This window comes from Camelus bactrianus, chromosome 3, assembly GCF_048773025.1.
Source record: "Camelus bactrianus isolate YW-2024 breed Bactrian camel chromosome 3, ASM4877302v1, whole genome shotgun sequence".
Classification (NCBI taxonomy): Eukaryota; Metazoa; Chordata; class Mammalia; order Artiodactyla; family Camelidae; genus Camelus; species Camelus bactrianus.
Window position 1 is genome coordinate 98,039,832 of NC_133541.1, and position 18,747 is coordinate 98,058,578.

Here is an 18,747-nt window from a genome sequence, read left to right on the forward strand (position 1 = left end):
ACATTCTCTAGTTATTCTGCCAGTAATCATCAACTAAAATATGACATGAACACAGTCTATTCCCTATGAGTTTTTCTTCTCCCCACTCCTACTCCCAGGCCTCCCAGTGTAACTTCCTGTAGTGAGGAAATTAGTTTGTGACTAAATTAGTTTGAGCAAGAGTAAAAATTTAAAACTTAGATAAAAATTCTTTCTCTCACTCCACACTTATCTTCAAAAATTCTTCTTGATCCTCTTCTTGTCAACTTGACCTTCTGCTTATCAATACTCTATTCTGTTCATAAGTTGTTCTAAACCTGCCCTTATATACAGCTGCCTCCACTCCACTTATGGAAAACCTTCATCCATACTTACATCTCTTCTTTCTTTGACTGCTGTAATTCCCTTCTCTAGGGCCTCGTGAAATGCCTGCTTTCCAGACTCCAGCTTGTGGAGAACGCTGCTACCTGCCTTCTCAAACGTATAAAGAAACATAATTATCACCTACATCTTCAAACCACTTTACTAGACTTGCATTCATTTCAGGATTCCATACAAACAACCTGTCCAGTTACTCTGGGTCATTTCTCAAACACTCCCTATTCAACATCTCCAGTCATCTCTCGCATACTATTTAAAAAACGAAAACAAAAACAAAAACTGACTACACCTTGAAAAGGTTCTAACAGCCAAATACTTGCATTAATGGGATGAAACTCCAAAAGAAGACAGTGCTAAATAAACTTTGCTTTCTTCAAATATCAAAATTCAAGAGAAAAATCAAAGTGTTGCCAGGATAGACCAGGTCTGCCCACCTCCTTGAATATGTAGATAACAAATCAGCAGCATTTAAGTTATGCCAACTTAAAAAGGTAACCAAATTGTGCTGACTTTGTACCTTCACTCAAAACTTTATCAATTCAGCCTCACAAGTCAGACTGAAGTTATCAAATGTGCTTTTTAAAAAAAAAACTTTCAGAAATCTATTCTTCTATTACTTGCAACCCAGTTATAATTCAAAAATATAATATTAATAGATAATAGATTCTGGTAATTAGCAATACAAACCAAGATAATTAACATACATCACTGTCTCTCACAGCTCACTGTACTACCCTGTTTAATGAGCATATTCTGTTCAACATGCTAACATCTTCTTTTCCAACCACAGGCAAATCTGTAGAATTCAACATTATTTCCTGATATTAATTAATCATCATTCTACTTAATGTATAGCACAACATACTTTAAGGCAATTTTTCTGATGCTTAAAAACATACAGAAATATAAATACCATACACATGAGATATGAATATATTCCAGTTTACATAAGGAAGCTGCAGATAATAGAAATATCAGAGAATTATACCACAATGTAAAACATAATCATGGCACACCCTGCAGACTTGAGAGGAGTCAAGATATAAAACATTAACTCAAACTGCATCATCAGTTTCTTACAAGTCAAATCACTTTAGTAACGTAGAAAATGAACAACACAAATGTATGTATATCATATATTTAATGTATAAAAGTATACTTATAATGTATAATGTATATTTTAATGTATAAATGTGTATATTTAATGTATAAATGTAATATATAAAATGTATGTATGTATATGTTTAATTTAATATATATAAATTTTAATTTAATGTATATATTTAATTTAGTTTTACTTAAAAAAATAAACTGCTGAACTAAAATATAATTTATAGAAAAGAAAGATGGCACACAGAATTCCCCAAAGATGGGGTTTTTTATGGGCATCAAAAACATTAAAAGTTTAAGGCATATCTATCTACTTGTCCTCTTCTTGTCATTTTCTTTTAAGCAAAAATAATTTTGAACAAATGTGTCAGTTCTTTATTTTAACCAAATGTTTTTAGTCAGGAACTGTACATGATAGTTGGAAACATTTAAAAATTATGCCAGAAGTTCATGGATCACTGATTCAGGCTACAAATTCTACCCACTTGATATACCTCACATACATATTTTTACATATATTTGATTTCATCCTCAGTTTATACACTGTAAGTTACAATTTGGCATCTGTTACTGTTTTCTTAAAAGTTCCTGATACTTGAAAAGAGAGAGGGAGGAAGGAAGGTAGGAAAGGTGGGAAGAAGAAAAAGAGGGAAGGAAAAATCAAAGATTAAAATGCTTGCATGAAGAAAGTATTAAAAACTAAGGAAGGTATAACCCTCAAATATTAAAAAGACTTATCTATAAAAGTTCACAATAGTATAGAACCTTTTTAAATAAAAGATGGGTGACCCAGGAAATAGAACTCCTAATTCACATAATCAGAGCCAATACCTGTATGAATGAATAAAAATCTGTGTGATAAACTATCTTTCAAGAGATGCTGCTTTATCGTTTAAGAGCAAATGAAGGGAAGTAGTCCAACGTCCATTAATAAATAGCATAACCATATAATTTATCATCTAAACCTGGATACATCTGAGAGTGAAAAGGGGAGCTACTAATTACATCAGGAAAGAACTACTCTGAGAAAACTGGGATGTACTATCACCTTTCCAAGTGGGTTACAGATAAACAAATAAATTATATGTTACATTCATACAATAGGTAACTATGCAGATGCAAAAACAAAAGAATATGTTCTCTACATTTCAATAAAAGATATCCAAGATATACTACTGACTGATTAAAAAAAAAAAAAAACCAAAGTGCAGAATAGTATGTATGGTATACTAATTTCCCTTTAAAAAAAACTGAGAGTAAATATTTACTTATATTTGCATAAAGAAACTCTGGGAAAACACATAAAAGCCAATTAGAGGGAACGGGTAAGTCTGGGTAAGAACAGGACATTTCACTGTCAATTTTACCTTATTTTTTTCTAATCAGGTGAATTATTAGTCTTAAAAAAAAAGGTAACAGCCCCACTTCATGCTCAAAACATAAATAACATTGTAGGTTTTAACATAAAAAGTTTACTTGACAAATCATTTCACTGAAATACAAAAGAAAACCCCCACATACACCTAAATCACAAATTCTAAAACTGAGACGTGTGGATTAATGTGGCTTTACAATCAATTACAATTACTCAGAATCAATATTCTCACTTCATAAAGAAAAAATTAACTAAGATCTTTTATAGTCTCAACCATGAAGACATAGCAGTAACAACAAAACATAATGCTGCTTGAGAAACAGGTTTTAATATTGAAGAGTCACAGAGTTAAAGCATTATCTGCAACCTGAACTATTACGCTCCTAATGCTTCCCATTAATGAAAATGATTGTCCTGCTATACCTACTTGCCAATTCAACCACAAAAAAAAAAAAATTTTAAAAGCTGGCGTTAAATCTGCATTCAGTCCTTCCCTCTACTTTCTAATTCTCAACCTTCGCCTACATTCCCCTATAATAGCAGTTTCTTCGCAAAACAAAAACAAAAGAAAACACACTATTCTTATAAAATAAACAATGCTCAAGTTAACAGGAAAAAAAAACACAAAAAAGCCATATAATCTACCATATACTCTGATTTCAATTCCTTTTTCATATTACCCAAATCGAGGACAAGTTATTCAGAAAAAATATTACACTCATATACTACACAGATGTGTCACCTATGATTACATATAATAACCAAGAAATTGCTTCGTTTAGTACCTAAAAATTCCACCAGTTTGGGCCATGCCCTCAAGACCATATTCTTCCCAAAGAAACAAAAACAAAAGACAAAAAACAAAACAACAACAAAAACTCCAAGTAGAGTATTTAAAATATTCTCACCTGTTCAGTAATTGAACTCAAATCATTAGATGAAAACTCTTCCTCTTCATTCTCAAAAAACTCATAGTAATTTTCCAAAAGTTCAGCCATTATCCTGCTCACTATTTCTTGTTCTTTCAGATCTTCCACATCTGTGTAAATACTAAGAATAAAAGTCCCAACTGAATTGAGAGTTCTTAAATAAATCACAGGTAAAGTTCAAAGAAACCAATGAGTCACTTTATAAACCTGAGCTATTTATGCCATCATACTGGGCCTCAGTTTTCCCATCTGTAGAGCCTACCTAATTTATACACAGTTCACAGAAATGCTGGGAAAATTAATCAGAGCTACTATAAAAGATAATGGTTCATCAAGCAACCTGTGATCCTTGGGAGATAGTACAATGATTCTTTTTCATATAATCAATTATTTTTTAAGCAAACAAAAATATGTGAAAAGACTTACTGGAAGACATCTGGACCAAAGACAGCAGCCAAAGAGTTTGCAGACCAAATTTCTTCATGATGTGATGCTACATTGGCTAAAAATCTACACAGAAACTTCAACAAACTGTAATTTACAGGTGGAAGCTGTTGCAAGAGGAACCTCAACTTTCTTCCAAATTCATCTTCGTTATTATAATCTATAAAACATAATCACAGGTTTTTTTTTTAAATGAAGTAAAAGGAAAGCTCAGATATTTTGCCAGGTTCACATTACTCCACCCACATCACCTTTCTACTATAACAATTCAAAACCTCATCACTTCCTCTACTACAGGCCAAATGCCTTAGGGCTTTGCATTTCACTGACTGAGTGGAAGAGTTGGAGAAGGAACTCAATCCTCAATCGTTGGAGGATGTTTTCCTCATCTATTACTCACTGGCCTCAATTCTCTTAATTTATTTTTTTTAATTCTCATCATACTGTCCCCTGCATGACTATACCTGTGTTTCCAAATTAGTGCCAACTCTAAAAAGTCAAAAGGCGCTGGCCAATACCAGTTAACACCAACCACTAGTAAGCAAAGACAAGAAGCAATTTAACCAACTAACAGTATCAGAATGAATGGAAAAACACAGAAGGAACAGTTAGAGTGACTTTCTACTTCTAACATTCTGAAAAAGAACAACTAACTTCAGCAATATTAGTAGAACTAAATAAAAAGGAATTCCACTTCTCATTTGTTTTTCTCCTCTAAGCTGATGTTGGTTTCTGTGTCCAAGTGAATTTTCAGGTACCAGAAGCTAAGCCCTGTGTTTATGTCAGTGAGTTTTCATTAACAGAAACTAGGCCTGTATCAACCACACTGACTGGTGAAGGTCCCACTTAGGAGAAGTGATTTCACAGAGGTACCCTCAAAATGAAGTAATTTTTGCTTCAATAGTGAAAATCAATCCAATCATATTTCAGTCTGTATTTTTCTTTAGGTTCCTAAAATTAATTGAAAAATTAATTTTTGTTAAAAATATTATTGGTAAAAAGTTATGATCATGATATTGGCCATCTCTGCAAAATAACACAGGTCTAAGAAGAAAAGGAAAAAGTTACACAGGAAAGGCTACAGTCACATGAGTTTGACCTAAAATATAAAAAGCAACTAGTAACAATTCTTCTGTATTTCATAATATTACCAACTGTCCAGGTACTTTGTTTTTATAACAGAATAGAACAATCCCTGGATTAACGTTTTTTAGACTACTGTGCCTATAATTAATGGAAATTTTTAACAATCTAAATTTAGCAGAAAAGGATCACTTAAGAAAAATCACATGTATCAACTCAAAAAATATATGCAAGCAACTAGTATTATCAATATGATGACTACAGCAGCACTGACAAATTCTACATAACGTCCTCTCTAGCTATGTAGCACTTATCTAATATACCCACATATTTATTTTGCTTATCATCAATTTCTCTTCTAACTCTCCTTTTAGGCTCTTTATAACTTTAGCTCAATGATGGCAGATTTTATACAGTTTTGTTCACCTCTGCATTCCCAGAATCTAGAACAGTACCAAGCATAAAGCCGGGTTTCAATAAAAATGAGTTGAAGAGCTGAATAAATACACAGTAGCTGATGTTGGACTACTAAAACATTTGACTTGACTTGATGGGGTGGTAAGATTGTGGGCTAAACTATTTTTAGTTGATACTGTTTATGTTGCTCTATTTTTGTTAGTGAACATTTCTAGTACACAAAAATATTTACACCTTTCAGGCTGCTTCTGAAGTCTTCAATTAAGGCAGAAAAGCATTTCTCTGTGTGTGTGTTATGTGTGTGTAAATAAAACACACCTGCTTAAATTTTTTTTCCTTTTCAGCCTACTTCCTAGTTTATATTATAACCAGGAAAAACACATGTACCTATCAAAGAAGTTTTCCCTGACCCAGCAATTCTTTCAAGCATTGTAACATTTTTTATAAATATTACAAACTATCATGGCCTAAACCAATGGTTGATAACATTTAACAATGAACAGTTGTCATAACTTGGGGACAGGGGATACCAGTAGTATCTAGTAGGTAGAGGCCAAGGATCCTACTAAATATCTTAAAATTCAAGGACAGTGCCTATATTAAAAAATTATTCAAGTGATGCTGGGAAAACTGGACAGCTACCTGTAAAAGACTAAAATTAGAACATTCTCTAACATCACATATAAAAATAAACTCAAAATGGATTAAAGACTTAAATATAAGACCAGATACTATAAAACTAGAGGAAAACATAGGCAGAACACTCTTGGACATAAATCACAGCAATGTATTTTTTAAACCAGCTCCTGGAGTAATGGAAATAAAAGTAAAAATAAACAAATGGGATATAATTAAACATAAAAATTTCTGCACAGCTAAGGATAGCATCAAGAAACGAAAAGAAAAACTACAGAATGGGAGAAAATATTTGCAAATGATGCTACCGACAAAGGACTGATTTCCAAAATACGCAAACAGCTCATACAGCTTAATATCAAAAAAAAAGCAACCCAATCAAAAAATGGGCAGAAGACCTAAATAGGTATCTCTCCAAAGACGACAGATAGATGGCCAAAAGGCACATGAAAAGATGCTCAACATCACTAATTGTTAAAGAAATGCAAATCAAAACTACAATGAGTTATCACCTCACACCAGACAGAATGGCCATCATTAAAAAGTTTACAAATGATAAATGGTGGAGAGGGTGTGGAGAATAAGGAATCTTCCTACACTGTTGGTGGGAATGTAAATTGGTACAGCCACTGTGGAGGACAGTATGGAGGTTCCTTAAAAAACTAAAAATAGACTTACCATATGATCCAGCAATCCCATTCCTAGGCATATACCCAGAGAAAAATATAATTCAAAAAGACACATGCACCCTGATGTTCACAGCAGCAGCACTATTTACAATAGCCAAGACAAGGAAACAACCCAATTGTCCATCAAACAGATAACTGGATAAAGAAGATGTGTCATATATATATACACATATATACAATGGAATACTCCTCAGGCATAAAAAAGAATAAAATAATGCCATCTGCAACAACCTGGATGGACCTGGAGATCATCATTCTAAGTGAAGTAAGCCAGAAAGAGAAAGAAAAATCCCCTATGATATCGCTTACAGGAATCTAAAAAAGAAGGACACAAATGAACTACTTATTATTTATAACCTAGAAAATTGGTTTATTGAATATGTGTAAGCACATTTGACTGTCCTTTATGATTGGATTACTGCATTCTGTTGATTCTTATTTTGTGGTTGGCTTTATTTCTTTGATTATTATGTAAGTTTAAAAAGCTAAAGCTCTAACCTGTTCTTAGAAACAATGAACAGTACATATATGTAAATTTTAAGTTTCATCTCTCAATGAGTTGCTCTTCCTAGAATAAAGTTTGTTTACCAAAAAACAGTAAAAAATCCAAACAAAACAAAAACTATGATATAATTGCTGTAATTGAGAAATGGATAAAAATAGTTGGCTATAAGGATGATGAGCTATGAAAATTAGTATTATTATTAAAACACAAGTTAAAAAAAGGGAGAATTATCCAGCCCAAAATATCAGGAATGCCAAGACGGTGAAATCCTGCTGTATATAAAAGATCAACCACACCAGAAATGGCACTTTACAATATCCTGCTGTCACAGAAAACAAAAATCACTTTTTTAAAAAACACTAACTCAAATGCAACTGCAGAAATGCTCTCTTCATGATCTTAAAAGCAGTAATCTCATGTATTTGTGAATGTCAATTAAAATATTAACATAACAGTTATCTACAATAAATGGAGGGTGTAATCTTTGTCCAAAGACCTAGACAGCTTCCCAAAAGAATGATTAAAGAATGAACAAGTAAATTCTATAACAAATGCAAATATCACCTCAAGTACTGCCACATCTATCTGCATAGCTATTAAAGAAATGAGTGTATATGTGGGTGTGGGTGTTGCATACATACACATGCTAATGGTTATGTAAATGAGGAATGGAGGAGAAAGGTGGACTTCTCGTGACACCAAAGGACTTATGGGCCACAAGCATTTTTTCATGCCTTAAATTCCTTCACAAGTGAATGAGGATATAAAACTAATTAGTAAGATATATAGCGTAATTCCATAAATAACAAAGTGCATGACACTGTCATACTTTTAAATGAATACCAATCAAAATGACAATCCTACTGACAAAATAGCTTCTGATTGGTAGCATCAATGAGAAGCAGTGATTTATCATTAAATCTTACTCCACTTATTCATTCATAAATTTTCAATCAAAATTGAAATATTATCTGATTCCTGGAACTTTAAAGACCTGTCTACAATTCAGCTAATACAAGGGAAAATGGAACTCTAGCCCTATAAAAAAAGAATGTCTCAAAGGCATAAAAAGGGCTCAAAGAACTCTAACACATCAGTTCTATTACATATTTAATGATGCAAACTGCTTATGAGGTGACTCAAAGTAAACATGTTAAAAAATTCTACTTCTAAGAAATCTGAGATGGATACAGAAATTCAAAGCTAAAAAAACGTAGCACTTGTTGGGATTAAAAAATAAAGTTATACTTTGAAAAAAGGTGACACCGATGACACTTCATTCTGAAATCTGTTATTTGATCCAGGTGGCACAATAAAAGAACAAAACTCAATCAGGCTAACCCTTCCAGAATATAGCAAGTTCAAAGTGAGCCCCATCATCTAGCTGTACAGAGGAGAACACATGTAAGAGAGTCATAAGATATCCTTGTGTTGACCTTCATACATAAATAAGAGGCATCCACTAATTTAGGCCTATGTTTAAATTTAAGAAAAAGTAAGATGGATAAATACTCTCAAAATGAAATCCTACTTCTAACTATACACTGCTTAAGGATACAAACATAAAAGGTCCAAGTATGACAGCAATTAAGGAAGTAGTTATAATTTCTTAACATCACTGAATTTCTCTACAAGTCCCAATTCAAAAAATTAAAAACATTCCATAATACAAAAAAGCCAGAAAAAACAATTTAAACATTCAAGAAATGTTTAATACAACTGACCCTTGAACAACACAGGGGTTGGGGCACCGACCCTCCACACCATTGAAAACCCTTTTAAAACTTTGCAGTCGGCCCTCCATATCTGTGGTTCCTGTGAATTCAACCAACTGCAGATCACGTAGAGAAGTACATATTCACTGAAAAGCATATGTATATAAGTGCACCCACACAGTTCAAACCTGTGTTGTTCAAGGGTCAATTGTATTACATGCTGACTTCATAAACTTTCCTATATAATGAAACATGTCACTGCATTATGGACATAAGAATGTCATTTAGCTCTAGGAACAGAAGCATTTCCTCAAATCTTGGTTCTTTTACCTTTCTGCCTACCTCTATCTATATTTTTCTTGTCCATTCCAGCTAAGTCCTACTTTTAGTCACCACTGAAAAACCAACCCAACAAAGACAAATCAATTTTTTTCTTCATTTGGCTTAGTGTCTGATGTCTAATATGGTATTTTAATTCCTTCAGGCTGGTGTCTAAGAACAAGCTTTAGGTATATTCCAAACTTAGAAATGAATCTATCTTCTAGCTTTTGCTAGGATGTTCTATCACACCAAGGATAAACATAGTAACATCACCACTCAGCAACACCACTGGCTATTATCAGACATTCTGCCACACATATATATTTTTTTCTTTCTTCTTTTCCCTCCTACTCCTTGTCTTGTCTCCTGCCTTTTCTCCTTCTTATCACCCTATACCTTAGGCTTACCAATCATAAAAAGTAAATAGCACTACAAGAATCTAAGAAATTGCCATTCCCTTAACTAGACAATACAACCCCAAAGAACATCTGTCCCCAAATGGGAACTTAAGAAATTAATCTCAGAATTACTATAATTACTGCTTACATGTCAAGATTTCTGAAAGGTAAGAACTTTGAAATTAATGTTAAATGACTGATTGATAAGATTCAGATTATGTTACCTTGAGAAAGCTGCATCAAGTGAATATGCAAACTGCCAGGGATAACAGGTTCAGGAAGTTCTTGAAGGAAAAACCTAAGAAGACTAATAGCTGAGGGAACATCTGCTTCCTTAACCAAATCCACCTCTTCTCCACTGTCGTATCTCTGCCGAAGCCACTCCACTGTCTCAGCATTTCCATTGACTTGAAAAAGTCCTTGTTGCTCCAGACCTCCTATATTAGTTCAAGGCAAAAGTTAAATAAGCTTCAACTTCAATACCTGGCCATAAATACTCATTCTCCAATCAACTTAATATTCATAGTTTTGGAAAGCCATTCTTGGCTCCCCTGATGGCTAAACATCTGCAAATAATACATCTAAAAACATACTCTCTCTATCCTGAAGGATATTCTGTTTTATCCAACCCCCTAGTATCCATTAAAAATATTCCTATCGCCCCCTCCCACTAAAACATGGTCTAAGCTGGGCATTTGTAAGTATATGACTTTAAGTAAAAGATACACTAAAATGTTAAAAAGAATTTCTATTGTTTTTCCTCACTGTATTTTGGACTCTGAATACTTAAAAAAAAATCCAAGGTCAAAAAGGGATAAGTTGTGTTTATTAAAACAAAGGCTAGCCCTCAAAGTAAGGAAATGTATACCATGTTCCTCAATATAGTCCACTACGTGGCGGACTATGAACGGAACCTCATTGTCTGGATGTCCTCCCTGCTGCAGCTCATCAAGTGGAATTCCAAATATTTTGTTAGCAAGAACGGAGTTGCAGTTACTCAAGGAAGGGGAGGAGCTCTTCCTCATATCTTTTTTGCAGCCAGAAATCAAAGCTGTCTTTTCTGCCAAATGAAAGGAAAAAAAAAAAAAAAAACTATAATGATTAACAGGTGGCAATATGACTAAATACATTAAAGAAAAAGGCTTTACACCTGAATGTGTTCTCATCTATTAAATATGTTCAGTTATCAGGCCCATAGTGTGCTCTAAAACTAAAGTGCAATACAATCATCTAAGCATTTTCTCCACCAAGTAAAGTTAGTTCTGAATGCTCCTTTCAGTGTCTGCACATTTATCAAACAATGGCAAAACTGACTGTTAAACTTAGCAGAGGACATTAATGTCCCAAAGACAAATTAAGGGGCAAATTTTGCTCCAGTGAGATCTTTACTGACCAAACTTATTAATGACACAAGTAAAAAGCCAAACTTAACCATTTCTGGACTCTGCTATATGAAGCTCATCTCACCCTTCAATTCATAAGCACTCATCCAAGAGTCATTTTTTATAAAATGATAGGCTAATAAGAACATTAACCATTTCTTATTTCTACATGACAGAGCACCTTAATATGTTTTTATAAACAAAGGAAAATTTTCAGTTCTAGGCATCAACTTTTAGTGAAAATGTTCTTTGATCAATCCTGCTGTTTCATAATTATTTAAAAGAAAATTTCCACAGACAGTCTAGTTGAGAAGAAATACATTATTTGTCTGAACTTTGTAGGAATTATAGTCAGTAAAGAAGCAGTGGGAGAAAATAGTGTTTCCAATTTCTGAAGCATCAGAGAACAAGTAATTCCAAGGAAAATTCCATTTTCTAAAATTATCCTTTATTATTTTACAGGGGGAAAGAAGTATTTTTAAAAGGAAAGAAAAACTTTCTCAAAAGTTGATAATGAACAAAAATTATATCAACTGGGCTTTTTTCATTACCCCAGAGAAATAATCCCTTTCACACTACAAGAGAAAGATAACACAGCAAAAAAAAAAAAAAAAAAAAAAAAATTCAATATTCTAAAGTTGGCACAAATAAGGCCCATATGTATAATAGGTGTACCCCCTGGGAAACAAATCTACCCAACTTACGGAAATATTAGAAATTAACTTAGAGGCAGCAAAATGCCAGATTTAAATAGTTTAGACAAGCAAAATCCATTCCTTAGCACATCTGATGCCAGCTAATAACTACAAAACCTCAAGTTAATAATCCAACAGCAGCAACAGGAGATAAACTCTGAAATCTCTATGGATGTATACAGCAAGGGACAGTTATCATTGGGAAAACTTACCTTTGAGTACTTAAACACCTAAGTTTAAAAAATGGCTTCTGCACCAGCTACCCTCACTGAGCAAGCATTCTTTTGTCATTTATGGCTGTTTGAGATTATGGCAGAAGATCAGCCTGTAGTTCCTCATTGAAGAAACGCAGAACTCGATCAGTACTTCAGCAGTTAACCTAGAAGAAAAAAACAATTCTTTAAATTTCCCACAACATCTTTAACTGAGAAGAGACTAGAATAAGCAGTGAAGCCCATTTAGGAAAGTACATATACTGAAAAGCATTCTTCTGCCTAAAAATCTGTGTGTGATCTAGTTAGAGGCAAAAATCTTACACAAGGTCTCAAATTATGATGGCTAACTTGGTTAAGATTCTTTCTACTAAAAATAAACAAAGCAATTGCACAGAAGAATCTTTGACAGTACACATCTTCAGGGGTTACACCATTCTAATCCATTTTTCCTGAATGGATCCTTCCTTTGTGCACACGCACGTGTGCGCACACACACCCCCCCCCCCATTCCATCCTCATATACTCAGAACTAAACATGGAAGCACTTTTAGATCAGCATGGAAGACATGAGTTTAAGCTTGGAACTACACTTTATTCTTTTACATTTTATTCTATTTTTTATTCTTGAAACTGTACTTTTTTCTTTGAATACAACAAATACTGTTAGCAAGCACATAGCTGTCTGAGCTTTCTAATTTGGAGAGGCAACAGCACATGTTGGAAAAGAGCAGTTAACAGAACTAGAAAGGTACATATCCAAATATCAACTCCATCATTCTGCAGATGTGACCCTGAACAACTTTCATGTCTCTAAACCTAGGTTTCCTTATATAAAATAGTATTAATACCTATACATCTGCTAATGTTTCACTAAGAGAAAACACGCATTATTAGAAAGAGAATCAGTTTCCCTTCTTTTCTTTGAGTAATGTTAAAAGACCAGCAAAATAAGACTGGGAAGAGACAGGAGAGCAGGGGAAACCTGTTTGGCAAGGTGTTTAATATTTGGTCACATCATCATTCTACTACTTCTAATAATCTATTAAAATCTTTTAATAAGTTCAATAAACTGCAGGACTCTGCTCAAGAGGGTTCCGGTAAGCAGAAGAGTATTATCATTCAGTGAGGTTTTTAAAAACTTCTTAATAGTAATATACACCTCCAGGAGGAACATTAAAAACCGAAGGAAGGAAAACCACATTCCCACAACAAATCTTAAGGAGATGATTACTTCCAAAACATCCTGAAATGCCTGCTAAAACATGTAGTCTATTCATCTGAAAAACAACTTCAAAGTCATATAAGATCCTTTAGAGAGGTTAACTCCAGGGATAAGATGTTTAATGAACCTACATTAAAAGTCAGGTTGATACCCTGGTGACATAAAGGAGAAGGAGATCTGCTTGATGTATAATAAATGAAGACTTACTAGAAAAGTATGTCAGAAGCAAGTTCTATACATCACTAAAATGGCTATTCAGTGTTTAGTGTACTTGTTAGTGAAACAAGGAAGCAGTTATCTCGTCCTGTGTTCTCTACTACTCCCAACCACTAACTAGACAATCTGAAAAGCACATCTTTCCTAAGGCAACGCCGGGTAGGAATCCATGAATTCATCAGTACAAACTCATCCTTACTACTAGAAAAACAAAGGGATGTATCTTTCAGGTGATGTGTCTTTCTCCTGAAAAGGGGCATCAATGACGATGATGAAAACAGCAGCAGTTAAAATTGAATAAGCAATTATTATGTCCCAGATATTTCTATGCACTTCACATGTATTGATAGGGTATTATTATTTTAACATTTATTTTTATGAGACATTGCATAGAGGCTCACCAATTTACCCACAGTCCATTAAGCCAATAAGGGTCAGAAACAGTATTTGAATCCAGAGAGTGTAACTCCTGAAGTCCTTGCTCTTTGTCATTATACTGTACCATCACTCTACATAAATTCTGACAATTTAAAGTACCACAGAATCTCACATTTTATCACTAAACTGACCATGGAGACTTATATTTTAGGAGGTCATTTATTCATAGCTTGCTAAAAGGTACTAAACGTGCCCTCACCAAGCCCTAGCAGCCAACGATTATTCACTTGAGACACTGTTAAAGGCATTCAGACTAGAGAGCGGCCCTAAAATAACATTTCCACAAAACGCAAAGTTGTTTTTGTCATTTAGTCCTGTTTCTTGCCCCTCTTCAGAGCTTAAATTACATAAACATTCTCTTTATGTGTGTAGTAGGTTTGAATAGTGTCCCCCCAAAACCCATGTCCACCTAAAACCTCAGAATGTGACCTTATTTGGAAACAGGTAATTTGCATATGTAATTAGTTAAGGATCTCTAGATGAAATCACCTTGATTAGAGGAGTCTTTAACCCAATGATTGGTGTCCTCTGAAGAGGGGGACAGGACACACTGAGATGCACAAAGAAGAAGAAAGTCATGTGAAGACAGAGGCAGAAACTGGAGTTACGATGTCACAAGACAAGAAATGCCAGGAGCCACCAAGATGGAAAACACAAGAATTCTCCTCTAGAACCTTCAGAGGTGACATCACCCTGCCCACATCTTGACTTTAGACTTCTGGCCTCTTGACCTGTGACTTGTCTCTTGTTCTAGAGTCACCCCATTTGGTGTAATTTGTCATGGAAGCCCTGGAAAACTAACACAATATCTGAACTCCTATATCCAATTTTTAAAGAAAAGACAAATGGAAAAGAAAATAGCAGCAGGTACCACTGAAAAATGTCCCAGAGATCTGATGATATGTCTTAACAGATAGAATGAAAAAAACGCAAAGAAAACAGTTAATAAATAAGACTTGACCCAAAAGAATACAATGTTTAGACCCTAAAAAAAAAAAAAAAAGAATGAAAGAATTTCTAAAAGCACAATTCTATTACAAATCAAAACAACAAAGTCATTTAAAATACAAATGACACTGGCCTACCATGGTGGTATTTACAACAAATAAAAAATCATCAAGAATTTTTTATCACATACTTTACCATGAGACAAGAGTAATAAAAAATAATGGAATTAAACACCAATTAAGCTGGGTAATAGGTATATTCAGGAAGGTGTACCTTTACATACTAGCTATCAACCTGAGTTCTGCTAAAGCTCAAAATACTTTTTTTTCCAGCTGTTAACTTAAAAAAATTTTTTTATTGAAGTATAGTCAGTTTACAATGTTGTGTCAATTTCTAGTGTACAACACAATGCTTCAGTCTCAAAATACTTTTGCACTCCATTCATATACATATGGTTACATATACATATATGATAGTAACAAGCATACCTTTCTTAATAGCAAAGAATCTTTAACTTTTAGACAGCTAATAAAATTAGTAGTGAGGGTTTTTTTTTAAGGGTAGAACACCAATATCAATACTATGGATAATATCAGGATAGCATTAACTGAGATACTGCAGTACGCCAGGAACTATTTTAGGGGCGTTAAATGTATTAATTCATTTAATCCTTACAACAATCCTATGGAAGTAGATACCTTCATTATATCCATTTCACTGATGAGAAAATTAAAAAGGACTGAGAACTTTTAGGGGTGATGGATATGTTCTCTGTCATGATTGTGGTAGTGGTGATTACATGCTTAAAACACTTGCCAAAACTTATTAAACTGGACATCTTAAATTGGTGAATGTGATTGTATATAAATTATACTTCAATAAAGCTGAAAAAATTAAAATAAAAAATCATACAAATAAAGGCATAACATCATTTTAATAGATTAACTATTGAATATTAAGTCATTTTATTATAAAGTAAACTTTTCAATCCAAAAAAGGAAAATAAAAAATTTCTTTTAACCATATCTCACACAAACCAATCCTGTTTGGCTTTTCTATGCTATCTATCACATCCAGAAATTACTACATTTTCCAGACAGCATAACTTAAAAAAAAAAAAAAACAAAAACAGAATAAAGCACTGGAAGACATGAATTTTAGACACCAGTTGAAACTCTTTTCAAAGCAAATAATTTTACAAAATACTGTAATGGTTTAAGAGTAGGTCTGCAATATACCAATAAACTTTCATCATTTTACAAGTAAAACAAACTATGGTCAGAGTAGCCTCTACCAAAATAAATTCTCATTTTCATGTGAAATATTCTACCCTCAAACTGAACAGGAAACAGAAAAGCCAATTTTGCCCAAAATTCTTCTGACAAAATACGGATACAATTCACATAGAAAAGTTTATTTATTTATTTATTTTTGGTAAGAGGAAGGAAATTAGGTTTGTTTGTTTATTGTAATGGAGGTACTGGGGATTGACCCCAGGACCTGTTGCATGCTAAGCACGCACTCTACCACTGTGCTATACCCTCCCCCAACACACAGAAAAGTTTAAAAGAGCTATCTCAATAATCTTCAATAATTGCTAAAGCCAAAAAAAAAAAAAAAAAAAAAAGCCCTATCATTAGTATAAAAAGGGAAAAAGCCAAGAGGGAGTCAGGTTTCAATACAGATGGTAAACTTTGAGAACAGATTTAAGTTTGTAGATGGTTGCTGTGTCTAAGTCAATGAACCAAAGCTTAAGGAAAATAAATCTACCTCTCCTCCATACATTGAGCTTTTCATTAGTGAGCTCTAAGCAATTTACTGAAGCAAAGGAAAAGGTACTTATTTCATTCTAACTGAAGGAGGATGATACTACAAAAGTTGCCACTATGCTAAATCAGTAGTTTCCTCCTGACAAGGTATTAATCTGTCTGAATCCTTAACAGTACCAAGCAAACAAAAAGGCTAAACAAACCCTCAACACACATAAACATTCTGTCAAATGTTCACAGATGCTACTTCAATCAGGAAAATACCAAATCATTTAAATCTATTATTAAATTCATACTGACTTTGCCCTTAAGTAATTTATCAAAGTATATACAACGAAAGAGAATTCTGGACTAGAAAGGTTTTAAATTAAAGAGAGCTCAATACTCAAAAGTTTAGGAACTTCTTTGCCTGGGGAAAAAAAAAAGAGTCAAAAAAAACACTATAAAGTATTTACTGAAACAATTATTACCCCTATGTCTGAGGATTTGTTCATCTGTGTGCACTTTTAACATATTTCTTGAGGGAAACAATCCTCCTCCATGATGACTCCATAAAACTACAATGAGCAATGAAATCAAATACATTTTATTTTTATATATTTTTATTGAGTTATAGTCATTTTACAATGTTGTGTCATCAAATACATTTTATGTAAAACCACACTGGCCAAATTATGGTACTAGATATAACACATATATTCTACAGACTGCAGCCCACTAAATGTAAAACATTTCACCTTGAGACAGCTCATTTATCCCTCTTTTATTCAAAGTATTCAGGCAAAAACTGGTTGCCCCTAGAGATAATCTATTGGTAAATACCCTGGCCAATTTTGAGAAATTCTCAAAAGAGTTTCATGGCCACAATTATTTTATAACCTCCACGATTTCAAGATTTCAAATCAAAAGTAAGAAAGCCAGAAGGCGATAAAAACCCTTCTAAGACCCCTCATCTTTTCTCCCCACTGATATCTTCAATGCTAAAATCTAACTTGAATTCCTCTGCACAAAATTCCTGCTTTTCAATGTCTACAGCTTTGGGCTCCAAATTTCTTGATCAGGAAAAAAATTATGAGTACATCCCTCATATATGTATATGTACTTCTAAAGTAGAAGAGTGATTAACATACTAGAATATTATACATATAATAAACAAACACAAAAAATATTAAAAAGTAAACAAACATAAATTTTACTACTACTACTACTACTACTACTACTACTACTACTACTACTACTACTACTACCACCACTACTACTACTACTACTACTACACACACATTTTAATAGGTTGTCCTACCCATCCAAAGTGCCAGCACCTACCTCACTTTTGAGATCAGTACCAGTGACCTAGAGCACCAGTTCTGCAACTTCATCTGGGGACAGGGAGGGGTTTGTTCAATATACAGATATTCAATATACAGCCACAACCCCAATCTAGCATTCATGAGAGCCTGGCCTGGACCTCTGAATGTTTAAAAATCTCTTCAGGTGATTATAAATATATATGAAGTTTTAAAAACCTCTGACATACAGGACAAACTGTAAACTCTAATGTACAGCCTACAGGTACTTCATCTACCAGTAAAATCTCCTTTCCTGCCACTCCACCTCACTTTACTCTCCGACAAAACTTAACTACTTGAAATTCACAGTCCACACCTCCCAAGCTGTGCACGTTGTTTTCTGTGCTTGGAGCCCTAACTCAACACCATGACCAACCCCATCTTGTTCACTAAACTTCCACCAAGCATCAAGTCTCAACTCAAAGTTCCTCTGTCAAACTTTCTCTGACTTCCTGAGGCAAACAGTTTCCCTCTTTTACTCAAGTATCTCTTACCTTTTTTACAATCATCCCATAGAATTTAAAAATATGTCTG

The 18,747-nt window shown here is 33.7% G+C and overlaps 1 protein-coding gene across 14 annotated transcripts in view; it reads right to left on the reverse strand.

The window, feature by feature from the left end:
- The window catches only part of FAM13B (family with sequence similarity 13 member B), a 99,677-nt gene that overhangs the window by 59,767 nt on the left and 21,163 nt on the right, over nt 1-18,747 (reverse strand). For 8 of the 14 annotated variants that reach the window (XM_074360718.1, XM_010971665.3, XM_074360720.1 and 5 more), the window contains exons 2-7: nt 12,272-12,438; nt 10,851-11,042; nt 10,207-10,419; nt 4,201-4,378; nt 3,754-3,895; nt 355-450 (exon numbers count right to left, since the gene is read on the reverse strand). In XM_074360718.1, the coding sequence (XP_074216819.1) occupies nt 355-450; nt 3,754-3,895; nt 4,201-4,378; nt 10,207-10,419; nt 10,851-11,007 (786 nt within the window). In that variant the 5' untranslated portion in view covers nt 11,008-11,042; nt 12,272-12,438. The remainder of the gene's footprint in view (nt 1-354; nt 451-3,753; nt 3,896-4,200; nt 4,379-10,206; nt 10,420-10,850; nt 11,043-12,271; nt 12,439-18,747) is intronic. The other 6 variants (XM_074360722.1, XM_074360721.1, XM_010971669.3 and 3 more) reach the window with 2 other exon arrangements.